General features: G+C 35.1%; 1 protein-coding gene across 1 annotated transcript; it reads left to right on the forward strand.

Annotated features, from left to right (window-relative positions):
* Positions 1 to 1,802: 1,802 nt before the first annotated feature.
* On the forward strand, positions 1,803 to 14,597 carry LOC311295901 (uncharacterized protein). The gene is made up of 7 exons (XM_084417457.1): positions 1,803 to 1,855; positions 1,995 to 2,088; positions 5,982 to 6,311; positions 8,822 to 9,178; positions 9,599 to 9,718; positions 12,789 to 12,859; positions 13,021 to 14,597. Exons 2-7 carry the CDS (start codon positions 2,001 to 2,003, stop codon positions 13,072 to 13,074), a joined length of 1,020 nt encoding a protein of 339 aa, XP_084273583.1. The 5' UTR covers positions 1,803 to 1,855; positions 1,995 to 2,000; the 3' UTR covers positions 13,075 to 14,597.
* Positions 14,598 to 22,307: the final 7,710 nt, after the last annotated feature.

The raw sequence follows: 22,307 nt of genomic DNA on the forward strand, positions 1-22,307 counted from the left end.
ATTTTTAAAATACTGTAAAATACTTTGTAAGAAGTCTACATCATAGAAATGTGGCCTCTGATTTGTGTCGACTCAGTAGTTTGCCCAGACCTGTTGAGATCAGAACAGAAAATTGATCCATATGGAAAAAGTTGGTCAAGGTAAGAAACATGCAGGCTGCCAGCTTTCCATAATTTATTTGCATAAATTGCTATTATTTTTAACTGTTCATGTTAAGTGTTGGTGTTGGTGTTTGTTTGCAAGAAAACTAAATAAATAAAGTTGCTATGAATACAGGTGCCATCAGTTGTCTTCTTATGAATTACTTGTTTGTCATTAAATCAGTATTGCTGATGCAAAGTACGCCCTTCCTTGCCAAACACCAAGTAACTAAATAAGGATACAATTATGTGTCCTTCGCAAATGGTTAAAATGTTGTTTACTTTAAAACTAACCTTCATCTGGGAGATCACAGCGATATGTGAATATTTGATCTGTTAACTTGCATATGTCAGATTTATTGCATGACCTGGGCAGAGAAAATATGTTTTATATCAAACATTGTTTACTTAATCAACTGAGTCAGTGTAATGGTGAAGGGACAGATCAAATAGGCCAATTGATGGTAGGTTTGTGAAGAAATTTCCTGCTCCCTTGTGTAACAACCCCAATCACAATAAGAGTAATTTGCAGGTTCTCTTCTGGAACAAAGATTTCAAAGATTTTCTGTGGCTCAATAACCAAGGAAACACTCAAGTACCCAAAATTTGTTAGATTCAAATGTAACAATTTTATTTTTGTACAATCATATAATAAAACCCAGGGGGGACAGCAGGTTGATGCAATCAGGACAGGTACAATTCAACTGATCATGTATTTGTAATTAATGATAATCGGCAATAAGTTGGCCTAGAAGAATAAGGAATCAACAAACAGGATAATCAGCACAGGGTTTCAAAGGTTGTTAAATACATACATTAAATCAGTTGATGTGATTACCTAACATGCATAATTAATTTCATTGCACAGCAAACCTCAAAGCCATATAAATATCCATTAATAAATCACTTAAATACCACACCGATAAATACACACCAAATATCAATCAGGACATACCATCAATACCATTACTTTCTCATCCATAAAAAAAAAATCCATGCTGCTCTTCCATTCAGCCAAGCGACGATGGCTAAATGACAATCAAGCGTAGCGTTAGTTCTGGCAGGTCATGTTAGTCAAGCTCGCATCAGCTGACTCTCAGCTGAACCACATATACCTATAGGAATATGACGGCTATCACTGTATACATATATAAGCTCCTTCAGTATCAGCAGCTATTGCGTTTCTCAGGTGCTATTTACCCTCCTCCATCCCCAGCTCCTCCTCTCGTCAGTCAGGATTTTGCATTCTTATTCCCCTTGAATCAGACTAAATTCTTGAATTATGTTGTACATTAAAATCTTGAATTAATGATATCTTCAATACATTCATGTTGGTTCTGTTCTGTTTACCCTAAGCGGGGTTATTGCTGATCTTGCCCAGAACAGAATCATACCGCCAATCCTAATTGTATGCTAATTGTCAGTCGTATTTAACGATAGTGGTCCTGACAGAAATATAGATAATTAAGTGGCACATTTGGGATAATAAGTACAACAACCTATTTAAGATTGTACTAGTGGTTTTTGAATATTTTAATCCAAAAATCCTATATATTGTGTCTTTAAGGTAAATTCCGTAAGATTTCTTTTCAATAGACTGACCTAAACAACATCTGCGTGTAACCTCGACACTACATCCTCATTTCAAGAACCGCCCTTTCTTGTCTGTAGAAGTCCATGATGACACATTCTCAAGACTGATAGTGAAGCCTCAGGTCTGGAACAAATTTAAACATCTAATTTAAGCTGTAGACGTACAGAAAGAAATCAATGTTCCTGATGTATGTTCAGTAGCGAATTAAATTATATTAAACAGAATGATATTGTTTAATTGTTAGTTAATTGTGCTCTCAGGATCGGATGGTGCTTGAGCTGAGGGAATCGTGCCCAAAAATGATGGCTTCCTTGGTCCCAATGATATGGATTATGCTCCTACTCCACCAAAGAGGTACTTTTAAGACATACTAAAGTAAACACTGACTAACGATGTGAATACATGACTGTATCACTTTCAAATTTGAATGTATGGAATAACATTTATGCCATGTTTAAGTTTATTACAAAGGAGCAATGTTAAATTCACTACACTCATGGCCAGTGGTGTAACATCTGGGTGTGCAGGTTATGCATGTGGCCGGGCGGATTGGGGAATGTGATTTTTCATAGAGGGAACTATGAATGTGATTTTTTTTTTTTTCTTGCATATGGGCCCAGGGCTGACTTGCTACACCACTGCTAATGGGCTTGGCATTTAATTTCATTCCACAAAGAAAAGCAATACTGTACTTATTTATTTTCATTTGAAAGTGCAAGTTCATATACAGTATTTAAAACAATTTCCAGGGATTTTTGGCTTATTTAACTTGTTACACAGGAAAACAATATTTAAAATGTATTCAAATGTACCCATTATAATGCTGCTCAGAGAGTTTGCTCAACCACTATTGATATTTCACGGAACAAAGGAGCTGGCTTGTACCGGAACTTTGAATGTCCTTGCAGGAAAAGGTCACGTAGTTGTTGTTGTTGTTGTTTTTTTAATCTATTTAACATGTTTACCCTGTGTCGCGTCTTTCTAAATGTTTGAGTAGCCCTGAATGATTTTCCAACAAACTTCATCACCCTGACATAGGTACTCAATCAGCTTCCTAGGTCGTGAATCAGTATATCATGCACATAAATTCAAGAGCCTGGCTAACTACACATTAGGAGACTGTTGACTCTCAGACATGTGATCAAAAGACAAAAAAGGAAAGCCTGCCCCCCAAACAAGTATTTAATATCATAATAATACATACTATTATATAATAAAAGTATTAATAGATTATTATTATATATTCAGCCAATACATGATCAATGACCACAACCTCTGTCTCTCTGGCAGAGGGTAATTTAGGCAGAGGAATGACATTCCGAATGATAGGATTTTCCAAACCAGTTCAGAGGAAATCCCGTCCTGCAGCCAATTCTAAAGATTTCATTGGTCATGTCAATCACTGTAGGCTACTGATTGCATACACCAAACACTGATCCCTAAACCTACCCGCCGTCACTAGCCTAAACCAATGAAATCGGCTGCAGAAACTACTAAAGTATACACTCTAAAAACTGCTGGGTTGTGTTAACCCAATTTTGGGTCAAATATGGTCTCACCCAACGTTGGGTTAAAAATTAAATTTTAAAAATGGACAAACCCAGCCGTTGGTTTACATTTTTAAAGGGGGGGTGAAATGCTCATTTTCACTCAATCTCCTGTTAATCTTGAGTACCTATAGAGTAGTATTGCATCCTTCATATCTCCAAAAAGTCTTTTGTTTTATTATATTTTTAATTGAAAGATTGGCTGTACCGAGTCTTTCCGGAAAAAAACGAGCGGCTGGGGGCGGGCCGTGTGGGCGAAGCTTAGCTGTGCTTACCCGCCGAGCTAACAACACACAGAGACATTTGTTCAACAGTTTTACTCACCGTTCCAACGCACGACCGCGAGCCTTTATCATTGTGACTGCTCGATCCTTAAGCATTAGACGATCTGCAAATCCGTCGATCTGGGCTTTGTTTATAAAACAATCATCGTCGAAATGCAGGGAACAACAGTCTTACACAACTCCGTTTATGCTCAGGAAAACAAACTCCATCCACGGGTGCCTTAACGCTGGGTTCTTTGGGAATCTGTGCAGGGTTGTCTTGCCCTGGCAACCAAAAACACACTTCTTTGGTGACACTGACTTCCCAAAAGCCGGGCAGGGCGCTTTGATGGCGAACTGCTTTCACTCTCTTGCTCTGTTTTACGAGTGCGCGCGCGCCCGCGATCTTACCGGAGAAGTCCCCTTAGGACCCATATAAGGAAATTCCGCCCTCTCTTACGTCAGACAGAGCCATACTCGAAAAAAACTTTCCGAAACTTGTGACAAACCGGAAGGACAATTTTTGGCACAAAAATACTCCTTCAAACGTACAACTTAACTTTTGAAACTTTGACCATGTTTAGCATGGGAATCCAACTCTTTAACAGTGTAAAAAACTCAGTATGCATGAAACAGTAATTCACCCCCCCTTTAATGTAACCAATGCAATTTGTCCATTTTTAAATTGCATTTTTGTCCATTTTTGATTTTGTCCAAAATGCAATTTGTCCATTTTTAAATTGCATTTTTTAACCCAACGTTGGGTGAGACCATATTTGACCCAAAATTGGGTTAACACAACCCAGCAGTTTTTAGAGTGGATATGATTATCCAAATATGTATGATTCTTTTTAAAACTAAACTTAAAACTAAGGACATGGTCATTGACTTTCGGAGGACACCACCTCCCCCCTACAGTCACGGTTATTAAAGGCACGGACATTGAGCTCGTGGAGACATATAAATATCTTGGAGTCATTTTAGACAACAAACTGTGTTTTGAACCTTTGGTTGACGCTGTTACAAAGAAAATCCAACAAAGAATGTACTTCCTTAGGAAAATGAACATTTTTAATGTTTCTTCAGAAATGATGACTCTGTTTTATCGTGCTTTTATTGAATCGGTTTTATCTTTCTGTATAGCTGCTTGGTTTGGAAGCCTCTCCCTGACAAATAAAAACAGACTTGGTCTGGTCATAGTGGCGAGTAAGATTTCCAGGAGAAGTCAGGCTCAAGGTCCAGAGGAAAGTTAGAGTTATAGCTCATTCACAGGATCATCCCCTTAGAACAGAGTTTGAACTTTTGCCCTCTGAGCGGCGCTATCGAGTTCCTAGCTGCAGAACAAAGAGGATGCATTTATCTTTTATTCCGTCAGCTGTGAGGCACCTTAATGGCACTTAGCACTTTATATTAACTTGCACAAGTTGCAAGTTGTCCTGTACTTTATTTATTTATTTATTATACATTATGTACATTGGGCTTAAATGTGAATTCCTTCTCTGTTGGTTTTGTTGGTGAGTGTTGTTGTATGTTTATGTGTTTTATGTGGAGCATTGCTGCAAATCCAATTTCCCTTGTGGGACAATAAAGGTACTTTTGACTTTGACTTTGACTTTTGATCCACACAAATCTTTTAGTTGTTTCTCTATTCTCTATTCTCTGGACTTAACTGATTGGCGAGAGTTGCTGCTTGCAGTCGGGGAGGAGATAAAAATAAAGACATGAAGTCAGAGACTTTCTGCTTCCCATAAGACGCTCACATTGTGTTCACATTTATCACATATTAAGTGGATTAGATTCAATATTTGTTAAATACATCAACGTTTCAGATTTTGTTCCACATAGAAACAGAACATTTTTCATTCAGTACTTATACTGATCAATAAAGTGCCATGTGTACAATAATAAAGTTCAACGTAAGACTATACTATAAAGTGTCTATAATTTTTTATCAGTTGTATTACAATAAACATGAAAATATAATATTTAAATAGTTTTTACTGTTATGAAAACAGATTTGTGAGCATTAGCAGAACTGAAGGTATCAAAATAAACACAAAACATATCATTGTCATCAGTGAATATAAATTTGAAACATGTGCCAATATCAGAGCTTGTGCACTCTTTCTGGAGAAGCTGACTGCATCAGATGGGTGCTCTCTAATCGCACTCGCTGTACTTTGATGGCATTTGTCACAGTGTCATGGTGTCTGCAAACATACCTTAACCAGTTAATCAAAGAGGTCAGGATAACTTAATAAATCATTGACAGTTGATGTATCAGGGTTGGAACTGGAGGCTGCAGCAAGTTAAATCTCAAAGAGCAGGAGCCGCTGTTTTATAAAGATTTAGTTAAAATGTTTTAACCAGTGCTTTAGTGATCCAACCAAATGAGAACTTAATGTTTGATTGAGTAACATTGTCTGTTGTTCTGCAGGAGTGTTTGGTGCTGATAAAGATGAAGTGAAGACTGTGCCAGTGAAGGAGGGAGAATCTGTCACTCTAAACCCTGATCTTACTGAAATACAGAAAAATCTTAAGTTAGAGTTGTCATTTGCAGGTGTAATAATAGCTGCAATCAATATAAAAGGTCAGCAGATCTCATATAATGATATTACTGCTGGGAGATTCACAGACAGACTGCAGCTGGACAATCAGACTGGATCTCTGATCATCAAGAACATGAGAACCACAGACACTGGACTTTATACACTAGAGATCACTGAAAAACAACTTTTGAGGAAGTCCTTTAGTGTTACTGTCTATGGTGAGTAGAGAATCATATGTTATTTGTCCTGTATTGTTTTCGTTTTGACAGTCAAATTTATTCATTATATTACAACATGATTTATAGGTTGTTTTCCCCCCAATTATGTACTGTATATAGAGATTAATTTGGGTATTTCATACTTGTCATGTCAAAACTACTTTCTTTTGCCACTGAATAAGCTATTAGTAACATCCCAAGCCATTGCTAGTTTGTCACTTATGCCTCTTATTATTTCAAAAGCATTTTTTTTTAGAAGACAGACACTTCTCAATGGAAGTGTCTTACTTTACAAAAACAAACAAACAAAAAAAAAAACAAACATTGAGACTAACACAGAGTTTGAATTTAAGAAGGAATAAATAACTAAATAAATAAATAAAATAAAAGAGGAGCAAGGATGAAGACAACTAGGTAGCCAATATAGACAGCAAAGAAAAATATACTAAAATAGTACATATTTTGACAGAGAGAGTTTCAAACTTTCTATTATGTTTTTTTGAAACATTTTAAACTCTGAAACATTTTAACAAACTCGCATAGAAATATATTAAACGAGGGCTTCCATTTTTTAATTTACAAATATGGATATTATTTCCCCATCAATAAAACAAAATTTACAACATCAAAGAAGGATGAATTTAAATCATACGTAAAAAATAGCACATCTTGTTGGGTTATGGAGGAATTGTCTCCATTTTTACTGACAACCAGCTATGTATATCAAAGCATAATTTTAGAACAAGCAAATCCTTGATCACACTGCCAGCAACTCGCAGTGCTCTCATTTTAAATGAGAGATGGCTGTTGCGACATGACCAATAGTAACCAATTGCAACTAGTATATGTGGCTAATACCCACCTGGCTGAGACAAAGTAGACAAAGTTTAACTAATGAGAAAAGACTTTCAGCAGCAACTACCAATAGTGAAGACAGAATAGAGCTCACATGATCTGTGTCTTGTAGTGTCAGCACGACAGCAGGTCCAACTTTATACAATATGTGTCTGACCACATATAGAGACAATTATTACGGAAAATGATGGGTGGAAAAACATGTCTGAGAATGTGGAATATTACTTATTTCTGGTATTATTAACCATTAATCAATAAGTTTTGACAACATGTTGCACGTATAAAAATAACATACATAGCTCTTGCACCTCGTACTTAATCAGATTTAATGGGTAACCATGCAAATTAAGTAATATAATTCCATAATTTACACAAATGCATATTACATATACAGCAACTGACCTGTGCAGGTATTCCTGCAGATTAAAGTTGGAGAGAATGTGAGAACAGGTCCTGTCTGGACTCAAGAGGGGTTAATGGATCGCAGTTTATTTACCAGGTCCCACGGTTGCGCATGCGATTCGCAGATTAATTTTTAAGTTTAACCATCATAGAGTGAAAGTTTATAATTTGTATGTGTTCTGTCTGGCCAATTTACACATTCAAATTGTCTAAATATGTTCACCATGGTCCATTTTTATACACAATACAGATATTGAATAATATTTGAATGAGCCTTCATATTAGGACAGCCTTCGTTGTGCCACTGTGGCTCATTCGGCCTTCGAAGGATGCAGCCTCTGAATTGGGACACAAGTTGGTAATCCTGAAGAGCTTGATTTGCTGATTCAGGTGTTTTAAATTAGGATTGATAGCTGGACTCTGCAGCACAGTGGCCCTCCAGGAACAGGGTTGGATACACCTGGGCTACACAATGCTACAACAAATACTAACCCTACCCTTCACCCCACCCAATAAGGAATGAAATTGGCTGCAGGGCGAAATTTGTGCTTAACTAGTTTGGGTGAAATAAAAAAAATACACCATTACTTTTTAATATTAATATACAAAAACATTTTAAACCTGGTCACTTCATTGGTTTTTTCTGATTGGATATCTATCCGATCATGAAAAGACAAGGAGTAAATGCCCCCCGAATTAATTTCAAGATTCCTTTTCAAATTCGATGACTCAAACCACTTCCGGAGGTGGTCTGGAAAGTGTAAATGCATCTGGTTATTGAAACCACATATATAAATTTTACTCCTCCCAGAACGTTAAAAAATAAATGTGTAGAGTGTTGTAGGCAACATAAACAAGACATATTTTAGCCAGATATGACAGCGCTACTGCAATACGCATCGCAGCAAAGTACAGTAGGTCTATCTTTTCAGCAAGCCAATGCACAAACTGCCGCAAATGAAGCAGATGCTCAAAACACAATCATCTCTATAAAAGTAGCATCTTACCAGTGCTGATGCTACTTTCTCTCCTATTGTGATCTTTGATCTTGAAAGTAGCTGATGATAAATACATGCAGCACATATCTGTTGCGGTCTGTTGCTGTTGTTTAACAGAGTTGAACTCTGTGTTGCTGTAATTTAAATTATATTCATATTTTTGTTAAAAATTTCCCTTTTTTATTTAATTTAATTTTAGAGCCAGCCACTGGGGTGACAAAAATGTATGTTGAATTATGCTTTAATATTTTCCAGCTCCTCTGCCCATTCCTGTCATTACCAGATACCGTCCTTCATTATCATCATCATCATCATCATCATCATCATCATCCGGATCATTGCTGTGTTCAGTGATGAATGTGTCAAGGGCGACTCTCTCCTGGTACGCAGGAATCAGTGTATTGTCCAGCATCAGTGTGTCTGATCTCAGCATCAGTCTCTCTCTACATCTGGAGGTGGAATATCAGGATAAAAACACCTACAGCTGTGTGCTGAACAATCCCATCAGCAACCAGACCACACATCTGGACAACATCACTCAACTCTGCTGTCACACATGCACAGGCACAACAGCTGTTGATTTGACTGTTCCAAAGCAAGATTCTTCACCCAGTAATATATATATTTTTTTTTTTGTGTACTTTGCAAAGAGACTTAGCTAATGTAGTTAGCTGCCAATAGCAGGAGGGAAAACATGAAGAACATGAAGAGTGTATGTGCCATGGAAATGTTGAAAATTTGGCTGGTGAATTTTGCAGTGTAACAGATTAGTTGAATATGTGGGTGATGTGGAATGTAAACTAAATAACATTATTTATAGAAATGAAAAATTCCTTTATAAGATAAAAGATACATTTAAAATGATGACAGAGAATGTTTAATGCAATCAAGAGATACTTCATAACACCCTTAACTTACATTATATGTGCATATGTGAATTTAAAAAACTTAAAATGATGTGCACGGATAAATGTTTGTTACAAATCAGACTAAAACAATCTTACACTAATACCTGTTTCTCTGTAATTACAGCACAGACTGAACAGATCACCTATGTGCTGATATTTGCTGGTGCTACTGTAACTTTTCTGGTCATGGGCTCTATTGTGATGACCTGTATATACAGGAAGATTAAAAAATCAGGACAACAAGGCAAGTTATAACAACATTTGCATTTTCCAAAGGAAATACCAGTGTTTGCAAGACAGCAAAATAATAGTGTTAAATACTTGACAATTTGACTATTAGTTTAAACTGATGTCAACTCCAAAAATCCATGTAATCCAAATATTTGGTAAAAAACAAAGACATTCCAGTATGTAACTACACTCTTAAAACAAATGTGTTGAAAACAACACAACATGTGTCGTTTTCAACACATGTTCTGAGTGTGCTCAGGGACAACACATGTTGTGTTAAAATACAACACAGAATATGTGTTGTGAAAACACACAGACAAATGTGTTACTTTAGTTAACACATTAATGTGTCCTTTTTGTATACATCTAACACAAGAGTGTGTTATAGATTTATTTTATTATAAAATATTATTGGAAAAGCTAGACCAGAATACAATATGTAATTATCATGAAATCACACTGAAGCATAGAATACGGTTCACATACTGTTTATTTTGCATTTTTTTCCTAGTTTTAGCATGGAATTCATACTGTAAAAAATACTTTTGATTAAAAAAATATGCATTTCAAAACATTAATCATATAAAACATTCATCAAACACTTTTTCAACAAACTGTTTCAGACATTTCGACATTCTCTCTTAGATTATTTGTTCTGCTTTCATCAATTTGACAGAATACATCAGCTTTTTTCAGTGTGTCCAGACTCTACGATAGGGCTTGAATTAGAGTGAGCTCTGCTAAGATGTTTAGAAAATGAATTAAAACTATAATATGTTCTGAGGCAACCATTTTTACTACAGATTAATGTTAGGTTTTGGCTATCAGAGAATGCATGTACTTCCCTTAAATGCCAAATCAACTGTTTTGTTTCAACAAAAATATTTTGCAAGCACTTTGGACAGGTATACATGGTCTGTTTCAATTTGGCATGAGACTGCAATTTGGCAATCAATTCCTTAACCTTTGATCGTTTGCAAGTGGACTGGGACAAAGGCAGGTCATATACATACTCAAAAAATGAGAAAACTGAAGACAGTTGGCATGGATATTGAAGATTACACAGCCAGTAGAATTTGAAAAGTTTGTCTACGGCACAAGTGAAGTTTTTAACATCAAGTGGAAAAGCAAGAGAGTCATTCTTTGCCACAATTACATACTGGGCTTCATGTCCTGGAGAGCCGATAGAAACCAGCTGAGGTTGTGTTGACCTTAGAGACCCGTTCATGCCTTCTCGAAACAAAGACCGTCACAATGGTACCAGCCTATAGAAATGAAACAATGAAAAGCATCAGAAAATGTTGTTGCATGTGACATTTTAACTTTATAAAAAGCTAACAATGCATACCGGCACCAGTTCCAACAAGTATGAGAGAGCAGAATTGACACAGCATTTACTGCCGGCGACGCTTCTCCTAGATGCCGAGGGTGGAAGAAGGATCCTTAACATAGTGTAACACAGCTCATCTTTATGGAGTAAAGATGCAGGTCACATGCAAAAGATTAAAAACAAAATTCGGTTTGAAATGATTACCTTTAAATCATGAATTGAAGGATAAAATGTAGGCTACATGTCATTTTCACATAAACCCAATTTAGAAATGAGTGCACATGCTACAGAAATAAAAGGAGAAAATCTTACCATCCTGCTGATTTTCAGCTTTCTCCAATAACTCTGATGTCCGTTTTTTTCTCAAAGGATGCTATTTCCTTGAGTTTTGGGATAATCGTCCCCTCCCATTTCTTGATAAACATGTCTTCTTTCCCATCTGTCATCTTGGAAAATTCAATGTCCACCTGCAGTGCATAAAACAGAAACAAAGAAATTATTAATATTAACAAATTATGAAACAACCTTTGTGTAAAGTTCTCTGCAGCTTAGTTTAATGCCGTAATCATACAAGTTCATAATTTAATAATGAGAAAATGTAAACGTTAAGTGTATCGCGTTATCAATACATTTTAAATAGTCAGTGACAAGCAAGGTAGCACAAAGTGGCGCGCTTTTAAAAACCAAACAACACTCATCGCCACAACCTTCCTTTTAACCACTGCATAGTTTTTGGTAAAATGACTGTTAGGAGTTCAAACTTAAGGTGCCATGTATATTAACCTTTAAGTCTTTTTAAAAACAATTATTAGCAGTCATACCCAATAAATAAATACCTAAACAGCTTTGCAAAGCGTGAGAGCTCGCTTGCCAATTGACGCTAACGTTAACTTAACACACAAAACATATTCGCCTACGGAACATGAAAACGGCATAAAAACGGTTAAAACAAACAAATTATGTTTCCTGGACATTTAACACAACTCTTTCTCATGCTAGGTGGAGAAATATTTATTATTTTACACGTTTAATTATATTCACTCACCTGGGAAGACAGACGCTTTTCTGATGTCTGGCTAGGTCGGCGTCGGTTGGAAAAGAACGCCACTGCGCAGGCGCAGCAAGAACATTCGCGTAGTCCCAACAGTTGTTTTCCCCCAGCGAGTTAAAATGCTTTATTCACATTTGCAACATGATGCATAAATCCAATCATTAAAGTTGACATCGCCCGTTGAGTATTTGCAACAGAATATGTGCCTTTTATATAAACATGTACTACTAAACGTGTTTAACACAGTAATTGTGTAAACAGTTAAGGACAATATTTACACATCATGTGTCTGTAGTAACACAAAATGTGTTACAAATCCTTTTACACATATTTTGTGTTCATTTTTAACACATCAATTTTAAGAGTGTATATGATGTCAGGTATAAAACAGTGGAAGATTTTAAAACTTTATATATATATTTTTTTAGATATTGAAGATTTTCACATACAAAGCTTGAGTCTAGTCCCAGACTAAAATGTATGTTTGAGCTGTTTTAACAGAAAGCAACTTGCACTGATATATCTTAAAATAAGTCACTGCCATTGATTTGTCTCAAGATGTACATCAGTAATGGTGTTTTTTTAACTGATTTTTAGAAATGTTACTTAAATGTCCTAATTGAACTAAAACCTAATCCTGGTTTAATCTAAGCCCTGTCTGTGACACTGGGTCTAAGAGTTTTGCATTTTACTGTATTGTAGAAACAGTTCAGCGTGGGGAAGAGATAACTTATGCAGATCCAACATTCTACAAACAAAAAATGCGCAAAGTGGTAAGATAATTTATTACTTTGTGTCTCTGACCTATTCTCCGGAAACAGCTGGATTTGTGTTTGAAAATGTCAGGAAAAAATAAACTTTATTATAATATAAAGTAATTATTATTATATAATTATATATTAATATCTGATTGTGTGTTTGTATTTTCTTGCAGAGAGTCCAAAAAGAGGCTGATGTGGTGTATGCAGGTGTTGCCATGAGTCGTTGATCTAATTCTCTTTTTATTCTGTTACCTTATTAATGCAGTATTATAATAGTGTATTTTGTGAATGTGCCCTGTAGATTTCGAAATAATTTTTGAGTCCATTCTGATTGTAACGTTTGATCAATTTAGATTAAATTAGTTTAGCTAAAAAGGTCAAACATCATCACGAACTGATCATTTTTGAGAATCTCCATGCATTTCTTCATGCACAACACTGCTGAAGCGCCACCTTGTTAATGAACATAGAAACATGTTGCTAACTGTTCTGTCTTCAAAATACTTAGTGTCAAAGTTCTAAAAAAGCCGATATGTGAAAGTTTTTTATATTTGTAATCATGTTGCTTCTTCAAATAATTATAAATGATTTTCATTATCTTTAAGTACATGATTACACAATCTTGAGATGGAGTCATGTGATCACTTACTGAGCCCTTACTGATTTTAATGATATTTAGAATACATTTGACTTCTTATTGATTTTATCATTGACTAAATGTTGTAAGTTGGAAAGTAGAAAAGTTTTTTTCCTCTCTTAGAATAGGTGTCATTTAGTCTGTATTATTGAATATGAATACGCATGACAAGTGTGATATTCAGATGAGATGAGAAGTGTAATATTAAGTCAAAGTATATGAACCTTAAAATGTCTTTTTAAACATTAGAAACATTAATCTCATTGTGGCTGTTCTGTTGAAAACACTGTTAAACTGTTTAAACGTTGGAAGGAAGGCAGTTTAAACGTTGAGTGAGAAATGAGAAGCTGAGAAGAAGAAAAAAACTGACCACAAACACATGGTCTCAAGTCATTTCATCAGTTTCTTCCATTTTGCTCTTAGTGTCACAGTGTCTGGTTGTGTTTCCCCGGGTACCCACTAGATGTCCTCCTTACCCCCACGGTGTCTTGCACTAGGAACTTCATCTCCCACAATTCTGTCTGTGATTTGCACCCAGGTGTCTGTATTTTGTATCACCAGCTGTCTCTTGTTATCCCCTTGTCATTCATGTATATAAGCCCTGTTTGTCTTGTGTTCTTTGTGAATCAATGTTTAACGTTACACTGCGTCTGTTGCCTGAGTTTTTGCCCTGCCTTGTCTGTTTCTGGTTTTTGTTATTTGCCTACCTGGATTCTGACCTTTGCCTGTTTTGGATTTCGCTTTTTGGATTACCCTTTTGATATTAAACACCTCACTTTGCTGCACTTTGGATCCTGTGCTTATTACCTTGGCGGTCGTGACACTTAGTGTCATCTTTATCTGTCATCACAACTATTTTAGGACTTTTTTTCCCCCAAACATGGCTATTGAACCCCATGATCTATGATTGTGTGGTTTAAAGAGATGTTTGTCTTCATGAAGAGAAAGGAGAAATGTCTCCATTTCCAGGTTTTTTAACGGTTTTAAAGGTTTTTAAAGGTTTCAGTGTTTTTGCTTTGTTATAATAAATGTTGGATTTGTACTTGTCAAATTAAATCTGGGCACTGAAATGCATACAACTAAGATTATTCAATAAACTTGTTAGCCTTTATCATCTCTGTCTCCTGCTTCTGCTGTTCTCTGGCTTTCTCAGTTAAACTCTGATAGAAAACTAGGTTGAATAGAGTTTTGGGTACCAGACAAGACTTTGTTGACAAGTTTTACTTGTTTTGGACACCAGAAAAATATTGGTTATTTTTTGACAGGGCCAGATCTGACATAAATCAAACTGCCATACTCTTCATCCTTATGTAATGGCCCTAAACCTCATTGATGCAAACAGTATCGCCTGGGTTTGGGCCCCTCTTTCAGTTTGCTTCAAGCCCCCTTGGTTTATAAATCGACTGTAACTCTGTTCCACTATTACAGTGACTATCCAACATTACTCATTGTAATTCCAGAATTCAGCCAAAATCATGTGCAGGGCTGATTTGCCTCTTTATTTATTTACATGATAATGAATTTTGCTACATGACTGATCAAAGCTTGAATATTAGAACTATAACAAAACATTGTATTGATAGCTCCTGTAAAAAAAAAAAAAAAAAAAAAAAAAAAACATGCAACTGATGCCACTGAAGAGCCCTAATTCTTGATGCAACACACAGTATCCTATTATACCATCAAAATCAGTGTGCTGCCAATCACATCTACTCATTTTAATTATTTGAAACAAATAATTTATTTTTGCTTCTAGTCATTTCAACATGTTTGTAAGTTTATTACATTCATTCATTAAGCAAATGTGTTCATCCAAAAAAAAAAAAAAAACTCTACAAGTCCTTTTGAATATAAGGGCTATGAAGAAAGAGAGAGAAACTGATTCTCAAAATCTATATATTTTAATATTCTATGACTGAACATTATCATTAAATCAATAAACTCATCAAGGCTGTGGTTGATTCTTCTAAAAACACTGTTAGTTCTTAGAAGTTGTAGTCCACTGTAACACTGAGTGTGATATGAGAAGCTGTGAAGAAAAGAAAAATGACCACAGTCACACAAACACAAAATTTGTATTCCACCCTGTGCTTACTTTGATCTTTATCTCTCATCACTATTTTAGCACGTTTGCATTCATGACCGTTGAACCGCATGATCCACAGATGTTTGGCCTGATCAAGTCTCTCCATTGTTCAGTTAAAATCCAATTCTGGTGTGTCATGTGGGTCAGATCTGTCCACACAAACCACACTTAACTAAACCACAGGCATCAGGTGCATCGCTCAACTGACTCACCATGAAATGATTTTCAGCAAAATAACCACAGTTGAGTTCAATACAGCAATCAATACAATTGATTCTTTCATATTTGTGCAAAATATAGTAGCAAATGATCAACTAAGATCAAATGAGAGAAAAGAACTGTAAATGCAGAGACACTAAACATGCTGTGGTTTAATGTACTTCTGCTAAAATAAATGCTGATAAGCAGTCCTTCACGAAACTGAAGCTGTCAGGAGCTAAAAGTGTCAAAGAGCTGCAGTTACTTCTGCTTTTCTGCATGTGAACGTGTGTGAGAGATGAAGTGTGAAAACTAGAGCAGAAACTGACCAGTGCAGTGGAAACTTTGTTTTTAATATTGAACATTTACATTCAGATCTCCATTATATAACATAATCATACCATGTTGATACATTACATAAAAAATAAAAATAAAAAATAGAACAGTGTATATATATATATATATATATATATATATATATATATACAGTGCTATGCATAAGTTTAGACACCCATGCTAAAGTTGACTAAAAAGAGGAATAAAAAATCATCTTTTGGAAATTGAACTTAATGCCTTAATTGAAAAAATTAGGAAAAATCTCACCTTTAAGGACACCAATTTTCTTTGTGAATGAATAATGTATCGTAAATAAATAAATGTTCTTCCTTAAAATACAGGGTGCATAAGTCTGGACACCCCTATGTTAAATTCCCATAGAGGCAGGCAGATTTTTATTTTTAAGTATTTTTATTTATTTATTTTTTTAGGATACTATGCATCCTGATAAAGTTCCCTTGGCCTTTGGAATTAAAATAGCCCCACATCATCACATAGCCTTCACCATACCTAGAGATTGGCATGGGGTACTTTCCATAAGATCATCTCTCAATGCAAATCAAACCAGCTATTAGGCTAACTGAAATAAAACCATGCCAATCTCTAGGTATGGTGAAGGCTATGTGATGATGTGGGGCTATTTTAATTCCAAAGGCCAAGGGAACTTTATCAGGATGCACAGTATCCTAAAAAATAAAATAAAAAAAAATACTTAAAAATAAAAATCTGCCTGCCTCTATGGGAATTTAACATAGGGGTGTCCAAACTTATACACCCTGTATTTTAAGGAAGAACATTTATTTATTTACGATACATTATTCATTCACAAAGAAAATTGGTGTCCTTAAAGGTGGGATTTTTCCTAATTTTTTAAATTAAGGCATTAAGTTCATTTTCCAAAAGATGATTTTTTATTCCTCTTTTTAGTCAACTTTAGTATGGGTGTTTAAATGTATGCATAGCACTGTATATATATATGGCATGGCATCAAACTTTTCTTCTGAAATTGTCAGTGCCGTTCTTGAAAATGAATGAAACCTTGTACATGATCGGCACATCTGTGTTGACTGCAGAGAAAAATGAATTCTGATTAATCAATATAAGTCACTTCTGCAGTATTATTGATTTAAGCATGAACCATTTGAACCATTTAGAATTTTTGAAATTTTTACATGTTTATTGTGATCCTGTATGACATTGTGTGATTAATTTTGACTAAAGGTCAAAAGGTCAAAGGTCGCACAGAGAGAGCTGATCATCATGGGATAGTTAAACTGATTCTTATCAGGGGTTAATGAACAAAATACATGTCAAAACAAAATACAATGTCATTGACAAAATGACAAAAATCTGTCATTAATAACTCACCCTCATGTTGTTCCAAACCCGTAAGACCTTCGTTCATCTTCAGAATACAAAGACATAATTCGTATCTTCCTCTGCGCTAGGTATTAGTTCTGAGCCGGTTTTCACGTGTATGAATGATTCTGAAGACATTATTTTATGCCTAATCCTGATTTCAAGGTTAGAATTATGGCCAGTAACAGAAGAAAATGCAAACACGAGCCAGATGTTTTCGGCTACATTTGGGGGTTTTACCACATCGAAACAGCAACAAAATTACAGATATTGAGAAAAACTGTTCATTTATTTATGAACTTGCGCTCATGTAAAGATCTTTGACATTCAATGGAGTGAACATATTTCTCCACTTCTTTGCAGACTGTTAATGTACATTTTAAATAAAAAATAATAAAATACATTAATGTTATATTTTTAAATAAAATTTGACATTTGGCTGCTTTTGTTATATAAAGCTATGCATTAAAGCTGATACAAATTTATAATTTTGGGGGAAAAATTATCAAATTTGGTAATAGGAGGCATTTTTTGCAAATTAGTGGAATTTCATTTAAGATGCAGGTAATAAATGAAATCAACTTGGATAAAAAAAATAAAATAAAAAACTTTCTGTGAAGGATTTTTGTGAGTTAATGAATGTAGTATTTGGTCAAGGTCAAACATTATAATATTAATTAGTAATATTAATGTATTTTTTCACTGCTCTCTCTCTCGCTGTGACATTTTAGTGTAAACTTCCTAAAAGTTATAGGCCTACTTTATGTCTTCTTTTGTACAATATTAAATAAACATGCTTTAATATCCTTTAAATTCTTCGGCCTCATTCTTGACCTTTCCAGACATCACAAATACAGCTCGACTCTTTGTTTGATTCTACATCTTTATTCTGTTAGTCTTGAAATATAAATACATGTAAAATCTATCAAAAAACTGGTTCAGATCATGTGTCTTTATGTAGCTTTTACATGAGCATCAAAAAAGACTAATATAACAATTGAGAATAGCAGATCTATAAGAATATCCCCTGACAAAAACATCCACTGCTTTTTATGATATAAAACAAAATCACTTCATATTTCTTCTGGATTCTGAATATATTTACATTATTTATCAAAAACTTAAAATAAATAATAGAGAAACTACAAGACCATTAAGAAAAACGAAGAATGAATTGGTGTAATATTCAGTGAATTCATAATTCAAACTTTAAAAATGTCTTTTAAAAGGTGACAAACATTAATCTCATCATGGCTGCGGGTGTTTCTGTTGAAAACACACTGTAAAACAGTTCTAGGAAGATGTCGACCACTGAAGAGGGAAATAACAACGAGTGTGAAGTTGAGAAGAAGAAAAAAAATCTGACCACAATCGCATCACGGTCGCAGAAAATAAATGTGTGAACTTTAGTCTCTTCAGTTTATTTTCCACTCTGCTCTTAGCTTGATCTTTATCTCTCATCATGACTATTTTAACACATTTCAGCATTCATCTCTGTTGAACCCCGTGATCCACAGATGTTTGGCCTGATCAAGTGTCTTCAGTCTTTTTATCAGCTGTTTCTGAATCAGTTGTGTCTTTGGGTTGAGATCTGTGCACACAAACCACACTGAACTAAACCACAGGCATCAGCTTCATCAGTCAACCGACTCGACACAGTAAAATAGAGTTCAATACAGAATTCTGAACGATTTACATCAACAAAACATGCGTTTCTGTGCAAATATAAAAGCAAGTGATCAACTGAGAGCAGATGAGAGCGAAGAACTATGAGTGTAGAGACACTTTAACCGTAAACGCTGTGGTTTAATGCGCTTCTGATAAAACAAACATTAATAAACAGTGTCACATGAATCTGAAACTGTCAGGAGCTAAAAGTGTGAAAGAGCTGCAGTTACTTCTGCTTTTCTGCATGTGAACGTGTGTGTGAGAGATGAAGTGTGAAAACTAGAGCAGAAACTGACCAGTGCTGTGGAAACTTTGTTATTAATACTGAACAGTGACATTCAGATCTGATTAATATATCATAGTCATATTATTTTGATAAATAACATTTTTAAAGAATGTAGAAGCTGTGTTTATTGTGATCCTGGATGTCACTGTGAATGATTTAGACTAATGGTTAAAAGGTCAAAGATCGCACAGAGAGCTGATCATCATGGGACTTTTCATATTTATCAGCAGTTTATGACCAATATACATGAAACAGAATATTTTTTGAACTTCAGATTCAGTAATTTTAAGTTTAATGGTGTACAGACAGTACGTCTCTCCTAAAGACCCTGCTGGAGCGCCAACTAGTGGCTCAACATGGAAAACAACATGTTATTTTACAGTTTTGAAGGTCTTAAAATTTGATATGTTGAAACCTCTATTTTTTTTATTATTTTTTTGGAAGTGTATTTTCATATTCAATATGTTCCTATGTTATGTGATCAATCCTGTTTCTGATATTGATTCAGACTCAATCTGATCATCATCACTAGAAGCTCCTGTGAAAACTGTCTGTATTTTATTCAGTGATCTTCAGTGTGTTTATTAAATATATAAAGTCTGTGAAATATCAACAGACTTTATTTTCCTCACTGAACTTTTGATTGAATGTATTTAATGTTTATCATAGTGAAGGTGATTGTAATCCTCTTTGTTTCCAGATGTATTCATGAAATGGTCTCCTCACAGTTACAATGTGCTTTTAAAATACAAGGACATTCACAACACTTTTTTAAAAAAAATGAGAATTTTAATAGTATATGAAACACACAATAGTGGCTCACGTGTGTATTGTTTTGTCTTCTGGTTAGTATTGAACGGCCTGTTCGCCCCTGCTGGTAGATGTTGTAACTACACTTATAGGAACACAAAGCATCTTCCTTCTTTGAAGGCCATTCACATATAGGCTATGTGTAGTCTGATGAAATAAAAGTATTTTCTAGCAACATATAACACTGTAATATTTCAATAGGCCTGTATTATATTTCAAGCTGCTATTAGAACAGCAGCTACAAATTAAAAATGATTGAAGATGGTTAAGTTGCACATAGCCCTACTACAGCAATCATTTTAATGCACTCTTTTAACACGGGTATTTAAAAGGACAGGATGGATTTCTTCAAGTGATTTGTGAGTGAAATTACTTTATCAGTATCTTGCTGTGGACAAAAACACACACAAAACAAAACGCTAAACCCAGCCTAAGAGGGTTGGCAGGTCTTGGTTTGTTTCCAGTCTGGCTAAGCTGGTGTTCAGCTGGTTGCAAAAATTTAAATAATAATTGTTCAAAACCTCTCTAAACCCAGTCTGCTAAACCAGTTATGACCAGGACGGGCCTCATCTGATCCTTCACACTCCAGCAATCATGTTCAGCTCCATCAGTTACATTGGGGTCAGTGAGTGTTTGTTGTTCAATGAGATTCTGACAGTCACAAGATGGCGCCACAACAGTGTCTGTATTAGGAGAAACATCTGAACTGTTTATCTTTACTACTGACAACATAATAGTTAATAGCAGACACAATCCTTACATTACTGTAATTGTGCTTGGAGACGGGTCTGTGTTCCAGTGAGTCATTTGGAAGTTTTTTAATTAATATGGAAAATATGTATATAAAGTGGTCTGGTAAAAGGTAAGGTAGGCAGTTTTGGAGAGGCTAGCAATAGCTAGCTAGCTTTGAAAGCATATCTTCTAAAAGACCAATATCATTATTGTGTTTATTGTGTTTGATTTTTGTTAATATTCACTTTGCATGCATGGCCTCAAAAATTAAAAACTGATAAACAACTGCACAAAATCATGATAAAATACTTGTTTTGGCATAAGGTTTTTTTTTTTTTTTTTTTTTTTACACCACACAAACCTACACAAACAAATGCAAAGAATAGACTCATGAAAATTATCTTTTTATTATTATGTCTCCACCTTACTTTTAAGGTAAAAAAAGAGGCCATTTTAAACTTGAATGTGCGAGTCTTTCAGTGTCAGACCAATACCAGTTATTATCTGTGCAAAAACAGTTCATTGTACTGCTGGTAGGTCAGGCTGTTAAACCTGTGACCTTTGACCCCTCACATGCAACATAATATTACACTGTTCCGACTAGAGCTTTTCATGCTAGATGAGTCAAAATGTTTTGGTCTGTTTCCCAAGAGGAAGATTTTCCTAGTATCTTTTCTTAAAGATAGAACTTTAAATGTAAGTGTTCATACTTAGGATGGATTAATTGGTTTAATTGATTAATATATTCAGTAAGAGGATAATTTAGTTTTTACTGTGTTTTTCCTGCACAAATTTGGTCAGATTATGGTTTGAAGTGCAAACTCTCTCTCTGTGTAATTCTCCAGATTTCTGCTGTATCTGTGGTCAGATTCAGTCTGGTCTCTGAAGATTTGATTTGGAACATCAATCATTGAACATACAGTATGAACCAACAGATTTCACATGATATATATATATATATATATATACAAATAAAACTGAACCACTGTATCAGCACTGCACACTAGAGCAGTGGTTCCCAATTCCAGTCCTCGTGACCCACTGCTCTGCACATTTTGTAGGTCTCTCTTATCTGACACACTCAGTTCAGTTCATGGAGTCTCTCCTAATGAGCTGATGATCTGGTTCAGGTGTGTTAGACATACAAAATGTGCAGAGCAGTGGATCACGAGGACTGGAATTGGGAACCACTGCACTAGAGGACTGACATGATTCATGACAGATGACAGAAAGATCATATAGACCAGTGGTATAATATCAATATCTTAAACAAACATTTATTAATTTAACAAAGGATTCTATCCAAATGGCGTACAATAAAGAATAATACAAACAGAAGTAAATTTTA

The sequence above is a fragment of the Rutilus rutilus genome (genome assembly GCF_951802725.1).
Source record: "Rutilus rutilus genome assembly, chromosome: 8".
NCBI lineage: Eukaryota > Metazoa > Chordata > Actinopteri > Cypriniformes > Leuciscidae > Rutilus > Rutilus rutilus.